At 40.1% G+C, this 25,029-nt stretch overlaps 1 protein-coding gene across 1 annotated transcript in view; it reads left to right on the forward strand.

Moving 5' to 3' along the window:
* lama4 (laminin, alpha 4) overlaps positions 1-25,029 on the forward strand; it is a 161,510-nt gene that overhangs the window by 75,284 nt on the left and 61,197 nt on the right. The window contains exons 12-19 of the mRNA XM_048597028.1: positions 248-412; positions 1,833-2,026; positions 3,118-3,234; positions 5,406-5,554; positions 8,862-9,003; positions 13,974-14,070; positions 18,452-18,568; positions 20,694-20,876. Of these exons, the coding sequence (XP_048452985.1) occupies positions 248-412; positions 1,833-2,026; positions 3,118-3,234; positions 5,406-5,554; positions 8,862-9,003; positions 13,974-14,070; positions 18,452-18,568; positions 20,694-20,876 (1,164 nt within the window). The remainder of the gene's footprint in view (positions 1-247; positions 413-1,832; positions 2,027-3,117; positions 3,235-5,405; positions 5,555-8,861; positions 9,004-13,973; positions 14,071-18,451; positions 18,569-20,693; positions 20,877-25,029) is intronic.

Here is a 25,029-nt window from a genome sequence, read left to right on the forward strand (position 1 = left end):
TTTTATTCACGGATGCTGTACACATTGAATCTGTTTATAATTATTAGATCAAGGCTGCATTCAGAAAATTGTAAAATCAGATTGTGATGTGGAATGACAAAGAAACTGAAGCCCAACGACTCTGCAATCTATATTGCCTATAACTATCCATTTCTACATTCAAGTAAACCACACTGCAGTGTTGTCGAAGTTAGCCAGTTGACAAGGTTTGCGTTTTGCTAAGGTGTTATCTAATTATGTTTTGCAGATATTATTGAAGGCCTAAATAAATATGGAAAAGAAGAAGAACTATCAGCTGAGGAAATTAGCAAAAACTTTCATGAGGCGAACCAGATGTTGGATGAGCTGAGAAACCGAGACTTTTCTGACCAAAAACCATTGGCTGAAGAAGAAAGAGCAAAAGCCCGGAATTGTATGTTTTAATAATTTACATTAATATTCCTACTCTGCACAGAGAATGAAGCATTCGTTCAAATATATGGTCTTAAGATCTTGGTAAAGTCCAATGACATTTTTTTTAGAAAAGTAGACATCAAAAATCCCTGTAATTTAAGACAGAATGAAGCCACAGATTCCATGGCTCATAAAAAGTAAATGTTAGCTATCAATACTCTAAGATGCAGAATCAATATAGGTTACACAAAGATTCAGAGTAAATTACGGTTAATTATGAACTATAAATTAGATACTAAATGACATATAAAACTCAAAATTAGTTTAACAATTCATTCATCAATCTCAATTATAAATGTCAGTCAAAATTATGTCTTTCTCAGAAAGTAATTCAGCTTCTCCCCATGGGAACTAACCTGATCCCCAGCAGACAGCAGTATACAATCAATCTGGAGATCCATAGCATGGTCTTCAGCACAAATGGCACAAGTTTTCAGAACTTCCTTAGCCTAGTTTCAGTCACAAAGATCCAACAATATTATCTTCAAGTAATCAAAACAGCTGCAGAAACTGTATATTAAATTATTCTCAGATTCTGGATCTAGCTTCTGTTATTTTCATCTTGCCTGTACTGCATCATTGGACATATCAAGTTCTACTGGACCAAGATTTATCACTGTCTTTTTGGTCTCCATATAATTTTTGTTTCTCAGTAGCAGTTTCAGGTTTCATTTTCTTAGCAAATGGGAGAGTCAGTGCCCTTAATGTTTAATTTCCTGGTATACTATATTGGTTGGGGTCCATCTAAAAAATACAAAATTTGAAACCACAAAACCCTTCACAATGGTAAAGCCCATCACATTGTATGAATTAGCTAAAAGTACTTTTCCAACAACTAAGTACACACATTCTCTTCAGAAGTGTGTCTTCAGTCCAGAGAATCAATTTGTTTTGCATGTAGTACAAGGATAGTGCGGTGACTCAGTGGTTAGCACTGCTACCTCACAGTGCTAGGGACCCAGGTTCGATTCCAGTCTTGGAGGACTGTGTAGAATCTGCAGATTCTTCCTGTGTCTGTGTGGGCTTCCTCCCATTTTCTCCCACAGTCCAAAGATGTGGATTGACCATGGTAAATTCCCCTGTAGTGTGCAGTCTAGGTGGGTTAGCCATCTAGGGCAATGGGGATAGGATGGAGGTCTGGGTCTGTTTGGGATGCTGTTTGGTCATTGCAACCTTGTTGGGATGAATGGCCTCTTTCAGCACTGTAGGGATTCTATGTGTAAGTGCAGTATTTGAAATCAACTATGTGCTAATTTTTAGCCAATTCATAATATATTTCTAGTTTCCTACTCCTTCACACTTCAAAAGTCCTAATTTGTACATGTTTGAGGATTTTGAAATACCAATCTGACAGTGTTCAACATTTAATTACTTTTCAGTGTTAAATCGTGTTCATGGGTTTTATAATAAGCTGATGGAAGCTAATGACTCAATTCGTAAAATACAGGACAATATTACCAAATACAATAATGATATCTTGGATCTGAAGGAAGCACTTGAAGATGCAATCAAGACTGTTCAGGAGACAGAGGAGAAGAATGAAAATAACATCAAGGGTTACCAAAGAAAAGAGGTGAACCGATACAGGAATGCTTTTGGTCCAAAATAGACCTCCAATTTATTACATATTACAAAATGCAAATCTGATCTGCCTGAATTACCAGTTGATACAATATTTATTTCTGTGCATACAGTGGCCTTAAGGAGAAAGACTGAGATAAATAATGAGGGTTACTAAAAGCAGAAAGCACTAGAAAATCCCAGCGGTTCTGGCAGCATCTGTGGATAGAGAAATAGCTAATCTTTCCAGTCCAGTGTGATTCCTTCAGTTCCAGAGAAAAGTTATGATGGAATTGAAACATTCTTTCTCTCTCCAATGATACTTCCAGACCTGCCGCACTTTCCGCTTTGATTGAGATTTCCTGCGTCCACCATATTGCTTTGAAATAATGAGGGTTCATTGAAAAAAAGTTGAGTTTAGCATACACTTTTAACATACAAAGGTTTAGATGCACAATCTTCCATGTGTAGGCAAAGAAGACATGAGTCAGATGGCACCATGCTCATATCTATTCTAGTTGATGAATTTAAAGACATAGGGCTAAGTACACCAATCTTACACTGACCATGGAGTGTGGGCATTGGGTGAATTTACCCTACTCTGCAGGCAAAAAGATTGGATTTAGATTCATTTAATAAATTATTTTTTCATCCACATGATTTTTCTGTTTGCAAATTATATTTCAGCAAATATGAATCATCTAGAGGAGTTATTGAAAATAACTGTATCAGGAAGTTAAAATCCAAGATTAAATTATTCATTAATGCACCCTAAGTATTGGTGATGACCTGAGTTCGTTTAAGATATCAAGGACATAAACAAAATGAAAGCACAATCCAAGTTTCCAATCAGCCATTTCTTTTATAATGTTAGGTTGTACAGGCAATATGTTGAACTGTACTTTTGAGTTCTGATCCTGCCGTTGGTTCAGGAGTCAAGCTTTGCGACATTGCAGATTACTTTGGCAGAAAATTTGGTACTACATTACCAGGGAATCCATGAAGGAAGTAACATAAATGCATTTATAAAATTGTTTGGAACATTTCGTAAACTAAAGCTTTCTCTCCTGCAAATTTTCTCAGCATTTTTGTTTCCTTCCACAGAGACTACAAAAAGTATTAAACAAACATTTTGCTGCTGTTAATATGACCCTTCAAATGGCTAGTAATGGCTTGATAGACACGGAAATTGCTATATCCGAACTAGAAAATAAGATTACGGTAAGGCAAGACAAACTTTAATAACTGGTTAATAATCAGTGAGTGTGTAAGCCAATAACTGGACTGCGAAATGTTTACAGTTTATAAAAATATTCACAAGAAAGATTTCTCCTGTTAATATTATTTATTAAAAAGTTAGTAACAGGTGTATGATGCAAACATAAGAAAAAAGTACTTCTATGAGACTGTGTGAAAACTAGGGAGGTTGGAATAAATTGGGTGGAAACATTGAAAACTTGCAATTTCAATTTTCATAACTACATCTTGGCCTTCATGTTGTCTGCATTTTACTTTTTAACATCAGCTCAATGTCTGTCTAGCCACAATGGCATTGCCAGTGGTGATAATATGGATGAAACTGAATTTAAAATAAGCATCCTCTATGATGCACAATTCTACTGAAACTGGCCAAGCACTTTCAAAGTGTTAAGCATAATTTTGATCCATGTAAGTTGAGTTTCCATAATCTAGTGTGAATTTAAAATATATTGTACTGAAACTGAAAGCAGACCCTGTCAACAAAACTAGCCGCACCCACCAGATTGAAATAATCATCATTGGGAGGTTCAACTAATTGCACTTGTTTGCAGACCTTTGAAGAGTCTCTTAAAATTACATTTTAATTTTAGGCTCAAAAAACTCATCGGCACTTTTCAAAAGCTTTTGATAATCTCTATTTTTGAACTTGAAGATTACTTATTATTACCTACTGCTTTTGATGATTACTGATCACTGTTCAACAATATAACTAGCAAATGGTTTTGTATAATTTCTTAACATTTTTTAGTAATTTAAAATTGTTAAATTGTTATTAAAAGTCATTAATGAATGAGATATTATGATTAAAGTACTCGAATTTTGGGATAAAGCCATTTCCAGTTATAATAATAAAACTTCACTGTTACCACTTTCTTTTATTCTTACATGGGATTTGCATGTCACTGGAAATGCTGGCATTTTTTGCCCATCCCTAATTGCCCTTGAACTGATTAGCTGTGTAGGGCAGTTAAGCATCAACCACATTGTTGTAAGTGTGGAGTCACATATAGGCCAGACTGGGTAAGGGTGACAGATTTCTTTTCCTGATGGACATTAGATAGGTTTTCTTTTATGACAATCAGTAGTGGTTATACAGTCACCATTAAGCTAGCTTTTAAAACAAAATTACAATTTTTAAAAAAAATTTCACCATCTGCCATGGTGGGATTTGAATCCATTAGCATTAACCTGAGACAAACACAGAGAATGCTGGAGAAACTCAGCTCTTCTGGCTCTATCTGTAGGTAGAGAAATATCTCTCCAGCATGCATTTTGCCTTTGTTTGAGCATTAGCTGAGGTTCTGGATTACCAGTCCAGTGACGCTGTGTCCCCATATAAATACAGAAGAATATTATTTTAAAGCCAGATAACTACATTCAAAATATGATATGTAAAAGATGATTTCAGAGTTAAGCCAAGATAAGGCAAGAATAAGGTTAGTTAGCAGTGGTGAAAGATAAGGTTAGGAAACATTTCAGGAAATATTTCATGCAAGCATTGTCAATACTGAAATCTTCTAGGTAGACTAGTTGTTAGACTTGTTTAAATTATATTTAGTGAATGAGTGAGAAGGATATAAGTGATGAAAATCTTTGTCCATTGTCCTTCCCATCACCAGCGCATGCTATAAAATCACTGGCGCCCTGCTCACTATTTCTAAATTACACAGATGTTACAACTAAGAAATGATGAAGAAAATGTGATTTTAAGAGTTAAAGCAAATTGTCAGGAAATTAGTTAGGCTTGAAAACAAGAACCCTTCATTGCAGTCACTGGTATTACCTGCTTAAGGGTGGATTTCCAACTGTCACCTGCTTTATAAATAATCACTAGCAAATGGCACCTCAGCTTTAAGATTTTGTGGCATACTTGTGCCATTTTTTCTGTCTGTTAAAGCTGTTCACTTCTGAGCATTGGATGTGGACAGCTCAGAGTTCTCAATAGAGAGGAAGTGTTCAGACATTGAGATATTTTTAAAGGCTGGTTGCTTCTTTGTCGTCTTGATCAGAAAATACTTAACTCCTTAATAATTTCAGATTGACGTATTAAATGTTAAGAAGTACTTACAAAGTTTCAGATTTTATCGAGAGGAATTTTTAAAATATCTAACTTCCTTTTTTTTAAACGGCAGAACTTGTCTACATTCCATGCCTCAATAGATGGTGCTCAAAACCTACTGAGGGATAAACTGACTAATCTCTCTACATATGACAAGCCCCTGGTTCTCCGAGCTCTAGACTATGCTGAACAGCTTCGCAAGCTTGCATTAGAATTGGCCAAGTAAGTCGCACCATCCAGTCTCTACATAACAAAATTGCAAGGTTAACAACAATATTGCTTAGAGCTGCAATGAAACAAACAATGGAAGAAACAAAGAAAGGATATGAGTTAAATGACACATTGATAAACATACATTTTGCATTCTAGAGTCCTAACACAGGGTGAAGAATATATCAAGTTTTACATGCTATGAAGTCACGCATCTTTAACTAGACTGCAGTTTCACGAGACACAATTGTACAATGTTGAATTGCATCTTGATGGTTAATTTGTATTGTAACTTCTTGGGGAGGTATCAGTTGGAAGATTTAGACTTATCTTAGCATCTTTCTATCTTTAAAGATAGTTTTTGCCTTGGTGGTCAACTCTGTTTTGAAGATCACTAAGTGTATATGCCACTCACTGTAGCATGGCAGCCACTACTTCATTTGGTGCCACTGAAGACAGTTGACTGAAAGGGTGCAGGCTTCATTGGCCTTTATTTTCTCTGGGCCCTTTCCTTGTCCATTTGAGCATTCAATTTCTCCGTATGTTTTCCAAACAGTCAGCCTCCAGAGGTCAATCTGTTAATGCCTGTCACCTTCATTTCTCACTATCAGGTGTTCATATAGTGAAGATATTGAAGGCAATCAGGTCATGATCCAATGACTAGTTCACTGTACAAAAATATTTTGGTTATACAGTCATTATTTATCTGGTGAAAATGGAGCAGACAGTGTTGGCTTTATAGTGATGACTCTGTGCTAATGGACCTTTGAGTTGGTTGAGGCACCAAATGTGGAAGCCTTTTCTTCTCCTGCCAAGTCATTATTTCACTGTTGTCATCACTATAGAGGAATAGAAAGAGGCTTCACTCCACGTTTAGAAACAAAAACACTGCAGATGCTGGAAACCAGGGTAGGCAAACAGGAGGCTGGAAGAACATAGCAGGCCAGGCAGCATCTGCAGGAAAGGAGAAGTCAGTGAAAGGTAATACCTGAAACATTGACTGCTCCTTTCCTCCAGATGCTGCCTAGCCTGCTGTGTTCTTCCAGCCTCCTGTTTCACTCACTGTTTGGTGTTCTCAGTTACACAACTTGGAAATAATAACTGCAGCTTTTGTGATGTGTCTGTTGATTTCTTCCGGTGATTGTGCAGCGTAGATGTACCAAACTCTCAATGACCTAATATTTAATTATAGTCCTCCCCTGCCTTTGTTCTCAAGGGAGCTCCTTTTTTTTTGCTATAGGATCTGTTGCCTTTTTGATCCCATAATACAGGATGTTATTCACCACATGATAAAAGTGTATAATGTATATTATACATTTTGGATTTGAATTTGGAATTTGATCTTTTAAAATAGGGGCAGCTAGGTATTGGTTTAAGTTCTGTGAAGAGAACCTATTTTAAAGAGGTCAGAAGAGCATTTGGAAAAGTAAGCCAAATGCATTATTTTCAGGAATTCATGTGATTTAGTAAGTGGCTACCCAATACCTTTAGATTTAATTGATCACCTAATAACATTGTGAAATAAAAACAGGAAGCAGTAGAGAAACTCAGCAGGTCTGGCAGCATCTGTGGAGAAAGAAATAGAGTTAATGTTTCAATTCCAGTAGGAAGAAGAGTCATACCAGACTCAAAAGATTAATTTGGTTTCTCTCTCTGCAAATGCTGCTGAGTTTCTCCAGCAGTTTTGTTTGTATTCTGAAATTCCAGCATCCACAGTATTTTGCTTTTATTTGAGTGTTAACATTGTGAGATTATGGCCTACAGAAATGTTCAGGGGACACGCAGTGCTTCAAGAAGGTAGCTCACCAACACATTTTCAAGGGCTGCTACAAGATGGGCAATAAAAGCTGGCTCAGTCAACAACACCAACGTCTCACGAGTGAATAAACAAAAGTTTGTTTCAGAAGAGATAGTAGGAACTGCCGATGCTGTTGAATCTGAGATAACAAGGTGTAGAGCTGGATGAACACAGCAGGCCAAGCAGTATCAGAGGAGGAGGAAAGCTGACGTTTCGGGTCTAGACCCTTCTTCAGATTTCTTGCTCCTCTATGCTGCTTGGCCTGCTGTGTTCATCCAGCTCTCCACCTTATTATCTTTGGTTCAGAAGAGTCAGGTTTCAGTTTTATCCTAACAGAAGAATCAGGCTTGCAGTTCAGAAGAGCAGTTTCTTCCTGGAAACAGGATCTTTGTTAGGTTTAGAATCTCTAGGTTGTGAGAGAATGTAGGTGTCTTCTGGCCGTCACACCTTGAAAAGGAACCCATGCCTTCAGAATTGGGAAAGAAGTCTGATTCAGCAGTCCAAGAGGGAAAATTGGATTGAGTCAGTTAAGTAAGAAATTAAAGAGTAAAGATGATAGTATTTCTCTGGGTTTGAGAGTCTGAAAAGGATATTACTGGGAACAAAAAAAGATTTAATATTCTGCTGCGAGCTATCCTTAAGACAACTAAGATCAGTGCATTGGCACAAGTTGGATCTGACTATGACCAGACGTAACTCTTTCAAGAACATTCTCAACGCAAAGTAGCTATCGCAGTACTGAATATGATACAGATGTGTACTATAAGCTGCAACCCTTGAAGTTTTTCCACTTAATGTCAAAATGCCATTCTCGTATCAATTTTAGCTTGTCTACCCAAATAAGAATCCTTGAATGGTTTGAACTAACACCCACAGCACTCATGTATACAGTGTAGAAGTGAAATGGAACGGCCGTTTACAACACTGTGTCCTGAACATATGGAGAGCAAGATCAGAAAAATGCTGATGGGTTCAGGGCTAACATTGCTATGGTTTGCACTAATTTATATGGCAACAGTTGATGATATATCTTCATGTATTATTATGTCAAATGATTATGAAAGTGATTATGAAAGTCATGAAAGTGAAGCAAGAAGGGTGTATTAATGTCTGTGGACTCTGAGATGTAGATGTCTGAAACTAGATCTCAGAGTTTGTAGTTCTAATAATACTCTTCTTGGCCCTTGAAAAAATGTAAAAACAAACTTGACCAGAATTCTTGTAGCCCAGATCCTGCACAGTGTGGTTGACTGTGCTAGCCTGAATCAGCCTGAGGTTAAATTAATACATTTGTCCCTGCAATTGTCAAGACACAATCCCGCCATTTCATTTAGGTCCCAACTTCCCTGGAACAGACTAGCTAACTTGTGCCTGAATTTATGCAAGTAAAATGTTTGAGATAGGAATGCCCTATGTACCTATTCTATCACCTTACCCCATTGCTCCCACACAGTAAATGATAATTAAAGTCAGGTCTTTGTGTTATCACATAAGTAAGAAATGATTTTGTTCTTTTCATAGTATTTTGAAGAGTATTGATGCAAATGGTATTGTCCAGAAAGCTATAAATGCTTCAAATGTCTACGACAATATTGTCCAATATGTAGCAGAGGCTGAGAAGAATGCAACCACTTTACTCAACGCTGCACAGAGAGCTGAGGACGTAAGTGTCCATTTTATTTTGTGCAATCTACTGTGAAACAGAAGTTTCCGACACCTCAGTAACACCATTGACATTCATATTTGGCCTAACTACATTTTTATTAAATAAAAGTAAATGTTATTCTGTTGACAGTAAAGAACAGTCAGGAATAGAATTCACCTTCTGTAGGTATGGGTATATCAAATATTGCATGTAGTGTAAGTTAGCATGATTCCAGTTATTTCTTGGTCAGTGGAATATTTATGCTTCACACTAGCCATTTATGTTGTCTCTGAATGAAATTGCCAAGTTATTTATTTATGTATTCATTTAATTGAGGAACATGGGCATTGCTGGTTGGTCATTGATGTGCTCCATTGTAGGATTAGTTACTGAACCTACTGGAAACATTTAAACAGCTTATTAATTTGCATACAGATTTGTTTACATTTTAAATCAACATTATATTTTCCTTGTAGCATTTATTTTAGCACTAGTATGACGTTTGGATTGATTTGTATCAGTGTTTATAGAAGAAAAAAATCAAACTGCAAAATTACACAGAAGCTGATTCACAGCTTAATTTAGTTGCAAGGTATCAGTTTTTAAAAAAAATTCTTGCATGGGATGTGAACCTTGCTGGCAAGGCCATTATTTGTTATCCATCCTGAACTGCTCTTGAACTGAGTGGCTAGATAGGACATTTCAGAGAGCATTTAAGAGTCAGCCACATTTCCCTGGGTCTAAAATCACATGTAGGCTAGAACAAGTAAGGATGTCTTGGGCTACTCCAGAAGGTGCTTGACAGTGGAGCAATGCTGGGTCTGTTAGAATTGGCATATGATTTCAGAATGTCATGAACTTTACAATTATAAAGTGGATTGATGTGCATTGAAAATAGTCAATATTTTAGATTATTGGTTTGCTGTCAAGTTTTGACTGATCATGTCTGTTGGCTTTCAAAGGCCCCACAGAGTGCTGTCTTACATCTACTTTCATTAATATGAATCAATACTTTAAACAGTATGCTTTATTATACAGTGTGCCTTCTAGTGGGAAGTCACATTAATAACGCAAAGCAGCATTGTGCATGATGAGGCATTTGGACCTTGAACAGCAGTGGAAGCTAAGGTCAGCTATTACTGCAACCAAAGAAGCAGATAAAAGACATTCAAAGGAGAGTTAATAAAATGCCTGCACAGTACGGGACTAAAAGGACAAACTGTGGGAAAGATGAGTAATCATCATCCACATCCAGTTTACCAGAGGCACTACATGCTTGAAAATAAACTAGTGAAATTAGAAAGCACTAACAGATGAAAGTGACATGCTAAAACAAGCCAGCATAGTCAGCAAAGCAAGTTTCCATCTTTCCTGATACAATATACCAAGCTGCAGCGCTAGCTACTTAGATTCAAACACCTCAATGTGTGGGTTTTGTGAATGGTGACTCTTGGAATATTTAAACTACTTATATTTGCTAAATGCACAGCCACTATTCCCAGCAGAGGTTAAACACAAGGAATATGTATCCATGCATTCTTAAGCTTGAGTTATTTAGCTTGTCTCTAGAATTATGTAACTGTTTGACATTATCATTGGCCTAGCATTTTCAATAGTTATACTATTTTTCCTGCTTTCAAGACAAAAAAATGAGACACAAAATATTTCAGAAAACTTTCTAAAGACACCACTTCTGAAATTGTGAATTAGAAAAAGTGTCAATAGAGTTGGAATGATGAAGCTGGAGACATCCATTAAAATATTAATATCCATATCATGTAGGTATTGACTACAATAATGTTACAGAGTGTATTGATCAATGAAAGTAATCCTTGTAACTGCTTATTTGAGACAGTACATTATCACTTTGAAGTAAGTTTTCCTCCTTGTAACATGAAAGGTAATCATTTAACGAACTGAAAATCAATAATTGGAGCAGGCTACTTTCTTAGAAATGGAAAGGTGCTATTGTAACTGCTATCATTGAGCAAACCAGCACTTCGCAATACAGTTCATAGTATTCCCATCACAACCACTGTTAAGCACAAACTCAGCTCTTCATTGGTAAGGATCTAGATACCAAGGTTGAGAATGTAGCGCATAGAGAAATCACACTGCACAGTTCAGAAGGACAAAGTGGCAGTGTTTTTACAATAGGCCTCCGCCAGCCATAGGTTGAGTGCAGGTCATGATTCTCTTTTGCTTGTAGTAAATGGGTATCAGTGTCTGTCTCATATGATGACACCACTTTTGGTCTAACAAGAATTCCTGTGCCAGTAAGTAGAGGCTTGGCCAGACAGAGTTGATGTGGATACAGTGCTTCTGCAATTAAGGGTAAAGTCACCATAATCCTACCAGACAATAGGCTGCTTTCTGATTAGAAACAGATTACATGGTTGTTTAATGTCAGGGTCACTGCTCCTCAGGAGATGTGAGAGGTTGAGAAGAAGGGCCCTCAGCCATTGTGGAAATTGAACCCACACAATTGGCAAAACTCTCCATTGCAAACCAACCATCCAGCCATAGGGCTTTTGCAGTACACAAGGCTGGAGCTGTAGATGTAGATGAGCGACCAGTACATTTCAGCCAAAAATGAGGAAATCACTTACAATGAGCATTAGGTTGGATGTCACATATCAAAAGGAATCTACAAATGCAAAGCACCATGATAAAGTTTTAACAGACCAAATAATGAATGAAAGGAATGCATTGCATCATATTTAAATAAGGTGCTCAATATTAATGGGCTATAGCTTAGAATAGTGAGATTACACTTGGAAGGTCAGTGTTAAACTGTATAGTCTTCTTATGCTGCTGTAGCTGTAGCCAATGATATGAAAGTGATTAATAACTAAATAATTTAAGACTTCTTTATACAACTATGTACAGCTGACCAGCTAATACTGCACAGTGGCAACCAGGAAGGAGTAAATATATAAAATTGCATTGAATGTGATGGGTTATTGGAAGGCACATGAAAAAAAATGACCAAGATATTTTGTCTATGAGTGTATCATCTGCTGACAAGTCTGTCTGGTGATTTTGTATTGGTTTTGTCTTGATACACAGTCCTGGTCCACATGCTTCAATGTATTGTGTCTATATGATGCTTTCTTTACAAGAGTGACAGCTGACCTATTAGTTTTTTCAGAAGGAGAAAATTTGAGCAACTGTTCAAGAAACCAAACAAAACTAAATTAGTTATAAGGTGTTGCATTTTGGTAAGGCACACCAGGTCAGGACTTATACAGTCAATGTTAAGGCTGTGGGAGTGGTGCCTAACAAAGGGACCTAGAGGTGCAGGTGCATGTTTCCTTGAAAGTGGAGTCACAGGTAGACAAGGTGGTGAAGAAGGCATTTGGCACGCTTGCCTTCATTGGTCAGTGCATTGCATATCGGAGTTGCAGCTGTACAGGACATTGGTGAGGTCACTTTTACATTCAGTTCTGGTCTCCCAAATGTAAAAAAGATGCTGTTAAACCTGAAAGGGTTTAGAAAGGATGTTGCCGGGATTGGAGTGTTTGAACTATAGGGAGAGGCTGAGTAGGCTGGGATATTTTTTTCCCTGGAGCGTTGGAGGCTGAGGGGTAACCTTATAGAGGTTTATAAAATCATGAGGGATATGGCTACGGTGAATAGCTGCGGTCTTTTGCCTGGGGGTAGGGGAATCGAAAACTAGAGGGCATAGGTTTAAGTTGAGAGGGGAAAGATTTTTTTTCACATAAAGGGTGGTGCATGTATGTAATGAGCTGACAGAGGAGGTGGTGGAGGCTGGTTGCTGAGCTTTTCCAGCAACTTCTGTTTTTATGGCTGCTGGCTAGGATGGTATGTGGGCATTGGTGGTATGTAAGTGGATGAGGTTGAGTTTAGATTGAAGTGGTTAGGTCTGGTCAGGTGAGTGTAGGGATCTATTCAGGCAGTTCTGGTTGGGGGCTCAGTTCCACGGGTATTGTGTATTCTTGAGGGGTCAAATTAGGGAATGTCATGTATCTGCGAAGCCATTGAGAAGAGAATGTTTTGGGGGAGAAGTGAGGTGTTTGAGTCAGGTATCTGTGGGTATTAAGGAGTGTAATCGGGGTGTTGGGTCTGTGGTATATCGAGTGGCGGGGAGATCCATTTTAATGTTAACCAGGAATTAGAGCAGGGTTTAATTCTTCATCTTCCCCTCTTTAATTATAAAGGTTGTTAAGTCAGAACATTCCGAACGCTCTGACTCTAACTAAGAATTGCGCACTTTTTTTAGAGGATTGCCGGGGAAATGTACCGTCAGAAGTTTCAACTTCCAGGGCAATTCTGCAAAATTAACTGCATTGGGACTTCCACATGATTCCAATTCCAGTCTGCATTTCAGCAATGACCATCATGCTGTTGAAAGATCTGGGTCAAAGTTTCTCTAAATGTCTCTGATGTTGTGGCACATTATTTTATGAACAGTATTATATTGTAAAAAAGTCATCACCCTACAATCAGTAGCACCACTTGCACCATTCAAATCTTATCCAGAGATTTTAGCATGTCATATCTAAAACTTCAGTGCAGTTTTGAACCTACCAATTTTTAATTGCGACTTTAAACCAAGGCCTGACTGCTTTCAGTCTCTGTGCTGAGGCCTGCAGGCTGTTCTTGTCAATTTTGGGCTTTTCTGCAACCAATTCTTTCCAATCCATTATAATGTGTTCCCACGGTTACGCTGCCAGGTATCCTCTGCCCCACTGTATTTCTCCCTCTTGGAAGTCTACCAAAAGCCTACTGTGGATGTGTCACAAAATCCAGCCCAAGCACATGGGTCAGAGTTCCAGTTATGCAGAAGGTCCAGTTTGCTGAAACAAAATTGCAAGAAGGAAAATACAGTCATTTGGTATCTAATAAGATAGCAAACACTTATGGTGTGAACTTTATGTGAGAGTTGAGACTAATTGATTGATCGTAAACTTCCTTATTCAAATAAGGAATACTACTGAGTGTTTTGACCATGTTTTTGGTTGTAGGCTGTGGAAGGAATTCAAACACAGAACACGTGGCTCAGAAACAACAGTGAGGTGCTTTTGAAGAAAGTGAGGAAACAAGATGAAGCCATGAAGGACAGTAAGTATAATCAACCATAGTGGGAGTGGTCTTTCAAGCCTAATAAGGAACCCTTGTATTGGTCCTGCCTACCATCAGTATCTGTTGTTAGCACCTTCTCCCTCCACCCTACCCCTCCCCTTCTTATAGATTCCCACTATCATTTTAGGTAGGGAACAGTTTATCTCTTTTTAAATAAAACCCAAGAGTTCTCATTGACTTCTTCAGAGATTTCCTGTTCAGCCCACATGGGCACAATATTAAACTCAAGGCTTACGTTTAACTTTGTATTTTTCTTCACCAATTGACTAAATATCACAGTTAAATGATCTCTAAATGGTAGGTGCCCAACTGGCCAGAATTAGTAGCTCTCTCGAAAAGTAACAGGATATACAAACATTGGTTAAATTGTTCATGTTTGACAAGAGCTGATAAGAATGTTATAGTTTAATTACACATGAAGCAGATTAAAAAATAAATTCAAAGTCTTTGGGTATGAGAGCTACCTCGCCCCTGCCTACATTGAAACTTTGCAGTTTGTTAATTCAGATATCGAAGGGAATACCCTTATTTCAGACAACTTTGAATCTGAAGAAAACTGCACCGTTGAAGTAATATAAATCTGAAGTGCATTGAGAAGCTGTCTTACTTTATTAATTAGGTAGCCTAATTGTCCTGCAAGAGTTATCGCACAGACCACAGGGTCCCAATACTTGCATTGAGGTGGGATATCGGCTTGTAGCAGCCAGTAGATGTGGTTGTGTGAATGCCCAGTTGAATTTAATGACAAAACTTGAATTGTTACTTTACATTTCCTGACTAGCAGACACGCTGAAGAGCAGGTTGTCAATAAGAGTTATTGAAAGCTTTTTCAGTTGCTCAATGTAGTATAATGAAACTTTTGTAAAATCATGATGATGTAAAAGAACAAATTATGTCAGTAGAAAAGAAAACACCAGTCTAGAATGAGTATTTGAAGAGACTACCCGGGGCAGTAGTATTTAAGAACTCATTGTGCACAGATATAAATGGAGGAGTGTTACAATCCTTAAGGAGTGAAGACTTTACTTATAGATAGGGAGCAAATGGCCTCAGGGACAGTTTATGTGCAGACAGCTACAGCCCAGAGATACCCCAGACTGTAGCTCAATGTGCAGGTAGCATACAAACATAGAAACACATGAATTAGGTGCAGGGGTAGGCCATTCAGCCCCTTGTGCCTGCTCTGCCATTCAATATGATCATGTTATGTTTTGAATTCCACATTCCCATCTATTCCAGATAATGCTTGATTCTGTTGCCTAACAAAAGCCTAATCGCCTTCACCTTAAAAATATTCAATGATTCCACCTCCACCATCTTCTGAGGCAAAGAATTCCAAAATCACACAACCTTCTGAGAGAGAAAAGTTCACTGAATCCCTGTCCAAAAAGGATAACCCGTAATGTTAAAACAGTGACCCCCAGGTGTGGACTGATGCACAAAAGGAAACATAATTTCCATATTCCTGTGTCAAGATCATTAAGGACCCTATGTTATTCAATCAAGTCACCCTCATTCTTCTAAATTCTAATGAAAACAAGTTCAACCAGTCCAACCTTTCCTCATGATAAAACAATCCACTCTTTCCAGATATCAATCTGGTAAAACTCCTCTGAATCACCACCAATACATTTAAATCCTTTCCTGAATAAGGAGCCCAAAACTGCTCACTGTGTTTGAGATTTAGTTTCACCAATGCCCTGTTTAAGCATTAATTCATTTTTAGTAAAGGAAAGCATTCCATTAACTATCTCAGTATATTACTGTGGTACTATTTTACAGCTGTACTAAGCTTTTGTGACTCATGTATTCAAACACCTACATCCCTCTGCATCTCAGAATTCGGCAGTGGTTCTCCACTTCTGGCTTAAAGTAAGAGATAAAACATCAAGTTTCCTGGAAACCCTTCTGGCAGATATTGAATCTAAATGTCTCCCAAAATTTGAGTCACTGTCGTGACTGGAACCAAATGGATCTTGTTGACTAGGAGGTGCTTGATAGGGGTTGTTAGACTGAGCCAATCAAGAAGCCCTGGCTGACCAATATAAACATGGGATTTAGAATCTCCTCAGTTCAGGGGACTGACTCCGAGCTGGCTGGCCAGACCCAGTGTAGTGTGCACATGTAAATAAAGGGTGACTTGGTGACAGGATACTGGCCTCTGTGCAGTTATTCTAGTCACATTGCCTTATTAACATATTTAAATAGCTGAATGACCTTTCAAGAGTGGGTTAATTGGCTGCCACTCAACCCATCTGCATTAAAACTGGAAGTGAATGTGTGAAAGACAGCTTCACGTCTAGTTTCACTGTTTGGAAATTTTGACATCCTCTATTCACAGCCTACTCATGTCTATTCTGGAGGATTAAAGTCCACCACTGCATCCTTCAGCAGACTATTTCAATAATACACAATGTGCTTTGACAATATTTAAGGCTTGTGGCTTGTAAGGGATTAGTAAATTTACTATCTTAAAATATGCAAATCAAAAAAAATCCATCTCCATCATTAGGTGCACACTTCAAGTATGAGTGCCATGAGTTCTGATATAAGTTGTTCACACACAAAGTGAAGCCCCTTCTGCCAAGGTACCTGCCTTCACTTGGCACAGCAGCCCAGCTGGTTCCAGCCTGGAGACAAACGAGAACTCCTTGAAGAGGATTTAACTTTCCCCATTTCAAGCCTTTTCTGAAATAGGTGCTCTTCCTTGAATGGGCAGAAGAAAATTATACAACCAGATCTTGTAGAAGCTATAAAACCCTAAATTTCATTACTTCTGCATCTGCGTTCTATGTTTCATCTGTTGATTATTTTGGGCACAGGATTTAAGTCTGAAAGCTATATGTTCAAAAACTTTGATTCAAGTTTACATTTGTATTTAGACAAAAAAAAATCCACTTAGAATGTAAGTATGCTATGCAAAAAATAGATTGAGAAAAGATCTTCAACAACATTGAGTTTGAATTTGCCAAGACATGTGCCTGAACCATAATTATCTCTGCGAGTAAAATCTAATGAATTGCTTGTGGCTCTAGTCAATATTAATTTAAACTTTGATTTGTCTGTTGAACCTGAATAGTTGATGCAGCTCTTTGATAAAATCGATTTGTGAGAATGCATGATCTACTTGCCTTAGTTGGGAATGCAGTCTTCACAAAGATTTGATTTGAATCAGTGCGCTTCTGCTGTATTATGTTCAACTTCAGCGAGCTCAGTGAATTTAAAAGTCCTGCGGTATATTTCAAATTGATTGCCCTCCCTGCTCCTCAGTCAGTTACTGGAAAAGAATACATGGCTTGTGCATTCTTCTCCAAAGCTATCATTAATCAGCTATTAAAAGAATACCACCATCATGTTTCATTTGCAATGTCTGCATGAGTTTTTCAGTTAGTGAGTCAGCAGTGCTGGTTAGACAGCATTTAAATCATTCATTCCCAGTATCTAGCCCAGCTTTCATGCCCACAGGTGCCCTCATTTAAGTTTAAAATCCTAGTCTTAGACCCACTTGTCTATCTTTCAAACTTGATGTAACATTCAATAATTTTATGATTATTGCTATATAGAAGTGCTTTTTTTTTAACTTTTAAGGTTATTAATTAACCCTGTAACATTACACATTACCAAGCCAAGTATACTTTGCTCTCTGGTTTGTTTTAGAATGTGCTACTATAAGAAGCTATCTCGAAAGCATTCAAAAAACCCCTCATCAAGACCTGTAATACCAATCTGACTTTTCAAGTTTATATATAGTTTGAAGTCCCCGATGATAGTTGCAGTCCCTTTATCTCAAACACCCAATATTTCTTCTTTCTACATTATATTTACCCTTAATGTCACTATTTGGAAGTCTGTGCATCACTCCCATTAGTAACTTCTTTCCGTTCTGAGGAAGGGTCACCAGGCCCGAAACGTTACCTCTGATTTTTTCTTCACAGATGCTGCTAGACCTGCTGAGCTTTTCCAGCAATTTCTGTTTTTGTTCCTGATTTACAGCATCTGCAGTTCTTTCGATTTTTAACTTCTTTCTCCTGCCTTTTTTCAACTCCACCCAGACTGACCCTACATCCTGATCTCTTGAAATAAGGTCATCTCTAATTTTTGCACCAATATCATCATTGATTAGGAATGCAATCCCTCTGCCTTTACATAGCTTCCTACTCATCTTACTGTCATATACCCCTTAATATTCAGAGCCCAATTCTTTTTACCCTGCAACCATGTCTCCATAATAGTGATTAGATTATATTTATTCACTTCAATATGTGCTGTGAATTGATTTACTTTAATATGCCTCTTTGTTAACTTTACGTTCCACTGTGAATTTGATGTCACCTTAGTCTGTTTTGCTAATTTCCTTCAGATCATGAGACTGCTTTTCAGGATACCAGGCGCCATGTGGATGCAGTAATTGGCAAGAAAAATTATACAGTAAACCGTTTACAAAATGCTGTAAACCAGTTGGCATTGATTGAGCCAAGTAAGTACTTCTGCAAATTTTCATTAAGGTACAACAATATTTTCGTTCATCTTGCAACTTTAATCTTTCAAAACAGTTAGGATTAGGGAGATTGACTGTGGCTGGGCTCAGATTGTGAAGCCAGGTCAGAATCTTCTGTGTTGATACTGTTCGGTACGTGATGTGTCTCAGCAACAGTTGGTATTCTTTTGTCTGTAGTTTTTGTGCCATGGCCAAGTTTGGGTTCAAGATAGGCTGGTCAGGGGAATGCAAAGTCAAGAAATCTCTACAAACTTGTACTTCTGTAGAATTCTACATATTGCACTACAAACAACAATACAAAGTAATCTGAGACAATCTGGGCCCTGATCCTATTGTTCCATTATTAGGAGACTGTTATCTATGTGCTCTACTCTCTTGAGATCTAACTCAATCTACTTCACACTTTTCACACTTTCTTATGCTATGTGGGAAGTAGCACATTACATCATCATAAGGTAGCTCCAGGGTCCTAAAGCCCTTACACAACGTGTATCATTTTGATAAAGTTTTGCAATAGTTACTTTTAACTTCAACTGATAGCCATCTTCACTGGGACAAACAATCTCTTTCAGATGGTCTCACTATCAGACTAAGAGTTCCTATCTCCCCATTTCATTATTGTATTTTTGATATTGAACCAGTGCCTAAAGAATGAAATAAAACCACAGGTCAAAGACAGAGTAAGTCAGTTAGTATTTGGCACACCTTTTTTTCTTATAATATACAATTCCTTCAAGGATGAAATAATTTTTCTGGATGAATTCATATGATTTAAGAATATTATTTTAATGCCTCTGTTGTCTCAACTTTATTTCTCAACTTCCTTTATTGTCATTGACCTCTGTTTTATTCCAATGCATATGCTTCTGCTTCTACTACAGTAACACCAGGAAACTGACTGGTTCCATTTGCTCCACTGATGATGAATTGTTTATTTACTTTAGTCCTATTCTCTCAGATTTCTCTAATTCCCTCTGTCTTATCTATTACCTGCCAATATTAAAAAAAATCTTCAAAACTCCAATTTTTAACATACCATTTAGCCTCACCCTCACATTAATGGGACTTTATTGCAAGCAGGATGGAGTAGAGAAGTCTTCACAGGGCATTTGTGGGTATGTGGTTATGGTTTTGCCACTTAAGGATGGCTACCCTTGCATTAGAAATTGTTCAAAGCCTAAGTTTGAAGAGATTTCTTGACTTTGCATTCTCCTTGTCCAGCCTGCCTTGAACCCAAATTTAGTAATGGCACAAAAACTACAGACTAACTGCTCACTAGGCTGATTTCTGGAATGAAGTCTTATGAAAAGCTAAACAGGTTTGGCATTTACTTGAGGAAAATAAAAGGTGGTCTTACTAAAACATATCACAATCTGTGTAGGTTTGATAGGGTAGATGCTGAAATGATATTTCGTCTTATGGGGAACCTAGAACTAGAGACTGAAAGTAAGAGCTATTCTGTTTGAGATCGTGATGAGGAGATTTTTTTTTTCTCTGAAGGCCATTAATCTTTGGAAATCTCTGCCCCACAGAGCAGAATATATTCAAGATTACGTTAGACATATTTTTAATCAACAAGAGAGTCAAGGATTAAGGAAGGCAGGCAGAAAAGTGAAGGTTTGATTGCAGTCAGATCAGCCATCACCTTATCAAAAGATTGGGAGGCTTAACCCTACTTCTGTTTCTTGGTTTTTATTATCCAATTCCCAATTTTGACAGTTTTCTTACTCAGTATCTACGAATGTCACTGCTAATGACAACATTTGATTAGATTTACGTTTGATGAATAAAATATAAATAAAAACTAATCAAGATATTAGGTTTATGGAAGGTTATTCCAGAACTAAATAGGCATCAGTAATTTTGAAATATAATTTAATTATATCAAGAAACAGAATTCAATTAACTCACTTTTCATGGTTGGTATTAATGAGTGGATTGTAATTTCTATTTGATTATGTCTCTGAGAGCAGAGCGAACAGACCACAGGATACATGTTTGAGGCAAGAGTAAGTGCAACTCTTGTCAAGGATCTATCTAAGTTCCATTATGATGGAAAATCTGTAGATATTAATGCAATTCTTAACACATGTAAATATTTCAGGTAATAGGAACCGGTTGAACCAATCAAAACTAATTGCAGAAGAAGCAAAGGACACTGCTAAAATGGTTCTGCAGGCTGTCAATGATATGGGTGAATTTTTGAAAGGCTGGCCTCAGAATATAAGTGCCTCTGCTGAAGATGGGACTGCATTCAAGAAGGCAGTGAGCTCAGCTGGTGACTCAGGTACAGGACGGTTGGATGGTTATCGTACAGCTCCTCTTTGGTATACTTCCATACTTAGAAAGAAACTTAAACTTTCTAAAATGATGTGATATCAGAATTTACAACATGCAATGATATGGGCCTGTTACTGGAATTTCAAATACTTTGAATTCAAATTCTATTATTTCTTCAGTCTTAAATTGACCACTAAAATAATCTATTTTCAAATGAAGTTCTGAGAGGTTCCAAGTGTATAATTGTATGTTTAAAATTAAATTCTTTTCAATAAAGTAATGGTTCCATTGCCGGGCTGGAGACATGAGTTTACAGAATATCACAGAAGTTGGAGAATTCAAATCTACTTAATTAAAGAAATCTGGAACTTATGAAAAGCAGTGGCAATAACAGTGATCATGAATCACTGGACTGTCATCTAAACCCACTTGGTTCATTAATGCCCTTTTAAGGAAGGAAGCCTAATGTTCATATACAATCTGGCCTTTTAGTGACTGCAAAACCACAGAAAAGTGATTGACTCTTAACTGCCTGCGGAAATGTTCCAGGGAGTCATTTACTTGCATTTAGGTAGATTGTTTCTGACTCATTACCAACTTTTCACAGGCGATTTGAGATGGACAATAAATGCTGACTTTACCATATCATGTTAACAAAGAAATAATATAAAAGAAATATGGGAATGAGGTTATGGAAGTTAGGAAATTCTTTATTGGTCATACATGGAAAAACATAAGTAACCAAACCACTACTGAATATAGAGGTAACAAGGTGTAGAGCTGGATGAACACAGCAGGCCAAGCAGCATCAGAGGAGCAAGAAGGCTGACGTTTCGGGCCGAGACCCTTCTTCAGAAATGGGAGAGGGGAAGGGGGTTCGGAAATAAATAGGGAGAGAGGGGGAGGCGGATAGAAGATGGATAGAGGAGAAGATAGGTGGAGAGGAGACAGACACGTCAAAGAGGCGGGGATGGAGCCAGTAGAGGTGAGTGTAGGTGGGGAGGTAGGGAGGAGATAGGCCAGTCCAGGGAGGACGGACGGGGCAAGGGGGCGGGATGAGGTTAGTAGGTAGGAGATGGGGGTGGGGCTTGGGATGGGAGGAAGGACAGATTAGGGAGGCGGGGATGAGCTGGGCTGGTTTTGGGATGCGGTAGGGGAAGGGGAGATTTTGAAACTTGTGAAGTCCACATTGATACCATTGGGCGGCAGGCTTCCCAAGCAGAATATGAGTTGCTGTTCCTGCAAACTTTGGGTAGCATCGTTGTGGCACTGCAGGAGGCCCAGGATGGACATGTTGCATGAGGAATGGGAGGGGGAGTTGAAATGGTTCCCGACTGGGAGGTGCAGTTGTTTAGTGCGAACCGAGTGTAGGTGTCGGCAAAGTGGTCCCCAAGTCTCCATTTGGTTTCACCGATGTAGAGGAGGCCACAACGGGAACAGCAGATGCAGTATACCAAATTAGCAGATGTGCAGGTGAACATCTGCTTGATGTGGAAAGTCTTCTTGGGGCCTGGGATGGGGTTGAGGGAGGAGGTGTAGGGGCAGGTGTAGCAATTCCTGCGGTTGCAGGGAAAAGTGCCGGGTGTGGTGGGGCTGGAGGGGAGTGTGGAGCGGACAAGGGAGTCCCGGAGAGAGTGGTCCCTCCGGAAAGCAGATAAGGGTGGGGAGGGAAAAATATCTTTGGTGGTGGGGTCGGATTGCAAATGGCGGAAGTGTCAGAGGATGATGCGTTGGAACCGAAGGTTGGTGGGGTGGTACGTGAGGACGAGGGAGATTCTGTTTTGGTTGTTATTGCGGGGAGGGGCTGTGAGGGATGAGTTGCGGGAAAAGCGAGAGACATGATCGAGGGAGTTCTCGACCACTGAGGAGGGGAATTTGCAGTCCTTGAAAAATGAGGACATCTGAGATGTACGGGAGTGGAATGCCTCATCCTGGGAGCAGATGCGGCGGAGGCAAAGGAATTGGGAATAGGGGATGGCATTTTTGCAGGAAGGTGGGTGGGAGGAGGTGTATTCTAGGTAGCTGTGGGAGTCGGTGGGCTTGAAATGGATATCGGTTTCTAGGTGATTGCCAGAGATGGAAACGGAGAGGTCCAAGAAGGAGAGAGAGGTATTGGAGATGGTCCAGGTGAACTTAAGGTTGGGGTGGAAGGTGTTGGTGAAGTGGATAAACTGTTCGAGCTCCTCGTGGGAGCACGAGGCAGCGCCGATACAGTCATCAATGTAACGGAGGAAGAGGTGGGGTTTAGGGCCAGTGTAGGTACGGAAGAGGGATTGTTCCACGTAACCTACAAAGAGGCAGGCATAGCTTGGGCCCATGCGGGTACCCATGGCCACCCCCTTTGTCTGTAGGAAGTGGGAGGAATTGAAAGAGAAGTTGTTGAGGGTGAGGACGAGTTCGGCTAAGCGGATGAGGGTGTCAGTGGAGGGGGACTGGTTGGGCCTGTGGGACAGGAAGAAGCGAAGGGCCTTTAGGCCATCTGCATGGGGAATGCAGATGTATAGGGACTGGACGTCCGTGGTAAAGATGAGGTGTTGGGGACCGGGGAATTGGAAGTTCTGAAGGAGGTGGAGGGTGTGGGTGGTGTCACGGACGTAGGTAGGGAGTTCCTGGACCAAGGGGGAGAAAATGGAGTCTAGATAGTTGGAGATCAGTTCGGTGGGGCAGGAGCAGGCAGAGACAATGGGTCGACCAGGGCATTCAGGTTTGTGCATTTTGGGAAGGAGATAGAAGTGGGCAGTGCGGGGTTGGGGAACGATGAGGTTGGAGGCTGTGGGTGGAAGGTCACCTGAGGTGAAGAGGTTGTGGATGGTTTGGGAGATGATGGTTTGGTGGTTGGGGGTGGGGTCATGATCAAGGGGGCGGTAGGAGGAGGTGTCGGAGAGTTGGCGCCTGGCCTCGGCGATGTAGAGGTCAGTGCGCCATACTACAACTGCGCCTCCCTTGTCCGCGGGTTTTATAGTGAGGTTGGGATTGGAGCGGAGGGAGCGGAGGGCTGCACGTTCGGCGGGGGAGAGGTTGGAGTGGGTGAGAGGGGTGGAGAGGTTGAGGCGATTGATGTCTCGATGGCAGTTGGAAATGAAGAGGTCGAGGGAGGGTAGGAGGCCTTGGGGTGGTGTCCAGGAGGAGGGGGTGTGTTGGAGGTGGGAGAAGTAGTCAGTAAAGGGAGGGTTAGGTTCACGGTTGAAGAAGTAAGCGTGGAGGCAGAGGTGGCAGAAAAACTGCTCAATGTCTAAACGTGACTGGTATTCGTTGATGTGTGGGTGGAGGGGGACAAAGGTGAGCCCTTTACTGAGGATTGTCCATTCGTCCTCAGTGAAGGGGACGTCTAGGGGGATGGTGAAGACTTGGCAGGGCTGGGTGCTACTGTCTCCTCTGGAGCTGCTGGCTGTGGAGGCAGTGGGCGGAGAGATGTCGGCGTCAGTGGTGGGCCGTGCGGCATCGTCTGTGGGTGGAGTTGCGTCGGCGGTTGTGAGCAGAGTTGCATCGGCGTCGGTGGTGGGCGGAGTTGTGTCGGCATTGGGGGTGGGTGGAGTTGCATCGGCGTTGGCGGTGGGCGGAGTTGCATCAGCGTCGGCAGTGGGCGAAGCTGCGTCGGCGGTGGGTGGAGCGGGGTAGGAGGCGGCAGCAGCGGTGACGGTAGGTGCGTCCTCAGTGTCTATGGTGTTGGCCTTGGAAATGGAGGCGGTGGCATCAGCAGCGGTGTCGATGGCATTAGCTGTCCCTGAAGTGGTGTGCCCGGCGGCGGAGGATGTGACGTCATCCGTGGGTTCTCCGACAGTGGCCACATGGCCAATGGTGGCGGGCACATTGTGGGGAAGGTCCTGGGTAGGGTTGGGGATTTGGGAGGTGGAGGAAGCCCGTTTTGGGTGGTAGGCACCAGTAAGTTTACTGTACTTACGGTTTTTGTTTCCAATAAAGCTGAATAGAATTGTGAGTTCAGATTGTGGATCCTACAAAGAATGAAAAACAGGAGAGGTCTTTGCAGGCCTGGGAGAGGGAGGCTCTGAGCTGGGGTAGGCTTGATTGTAGTGCCAGGAGATGCCTGCGCATTGCTGCGAGTGTGTGTTTCAGGAGTTGCAGGGAGAAACGCTTCTGAAGGATCTCAATGTTCATCACCTTCCGACACTTCCGCCATCTGCAATCCAACCCCACCACCA

The sequence above is a fragment of the Rhincodon typus genome, chromosome 5, assembly GCF_021869965.1.
Source record: "Rhincodon typus isolate 14 chromosome 5, sRhiTyp1.1, whole genome shotgun sequence".
Taxonomy (NCBI): Eukaryota; Metazoa; Chordata; class Chondrichthyes; order Orectolobiformes; family Rhincodontidae; genus Rhincodon; species Rhincodon typus.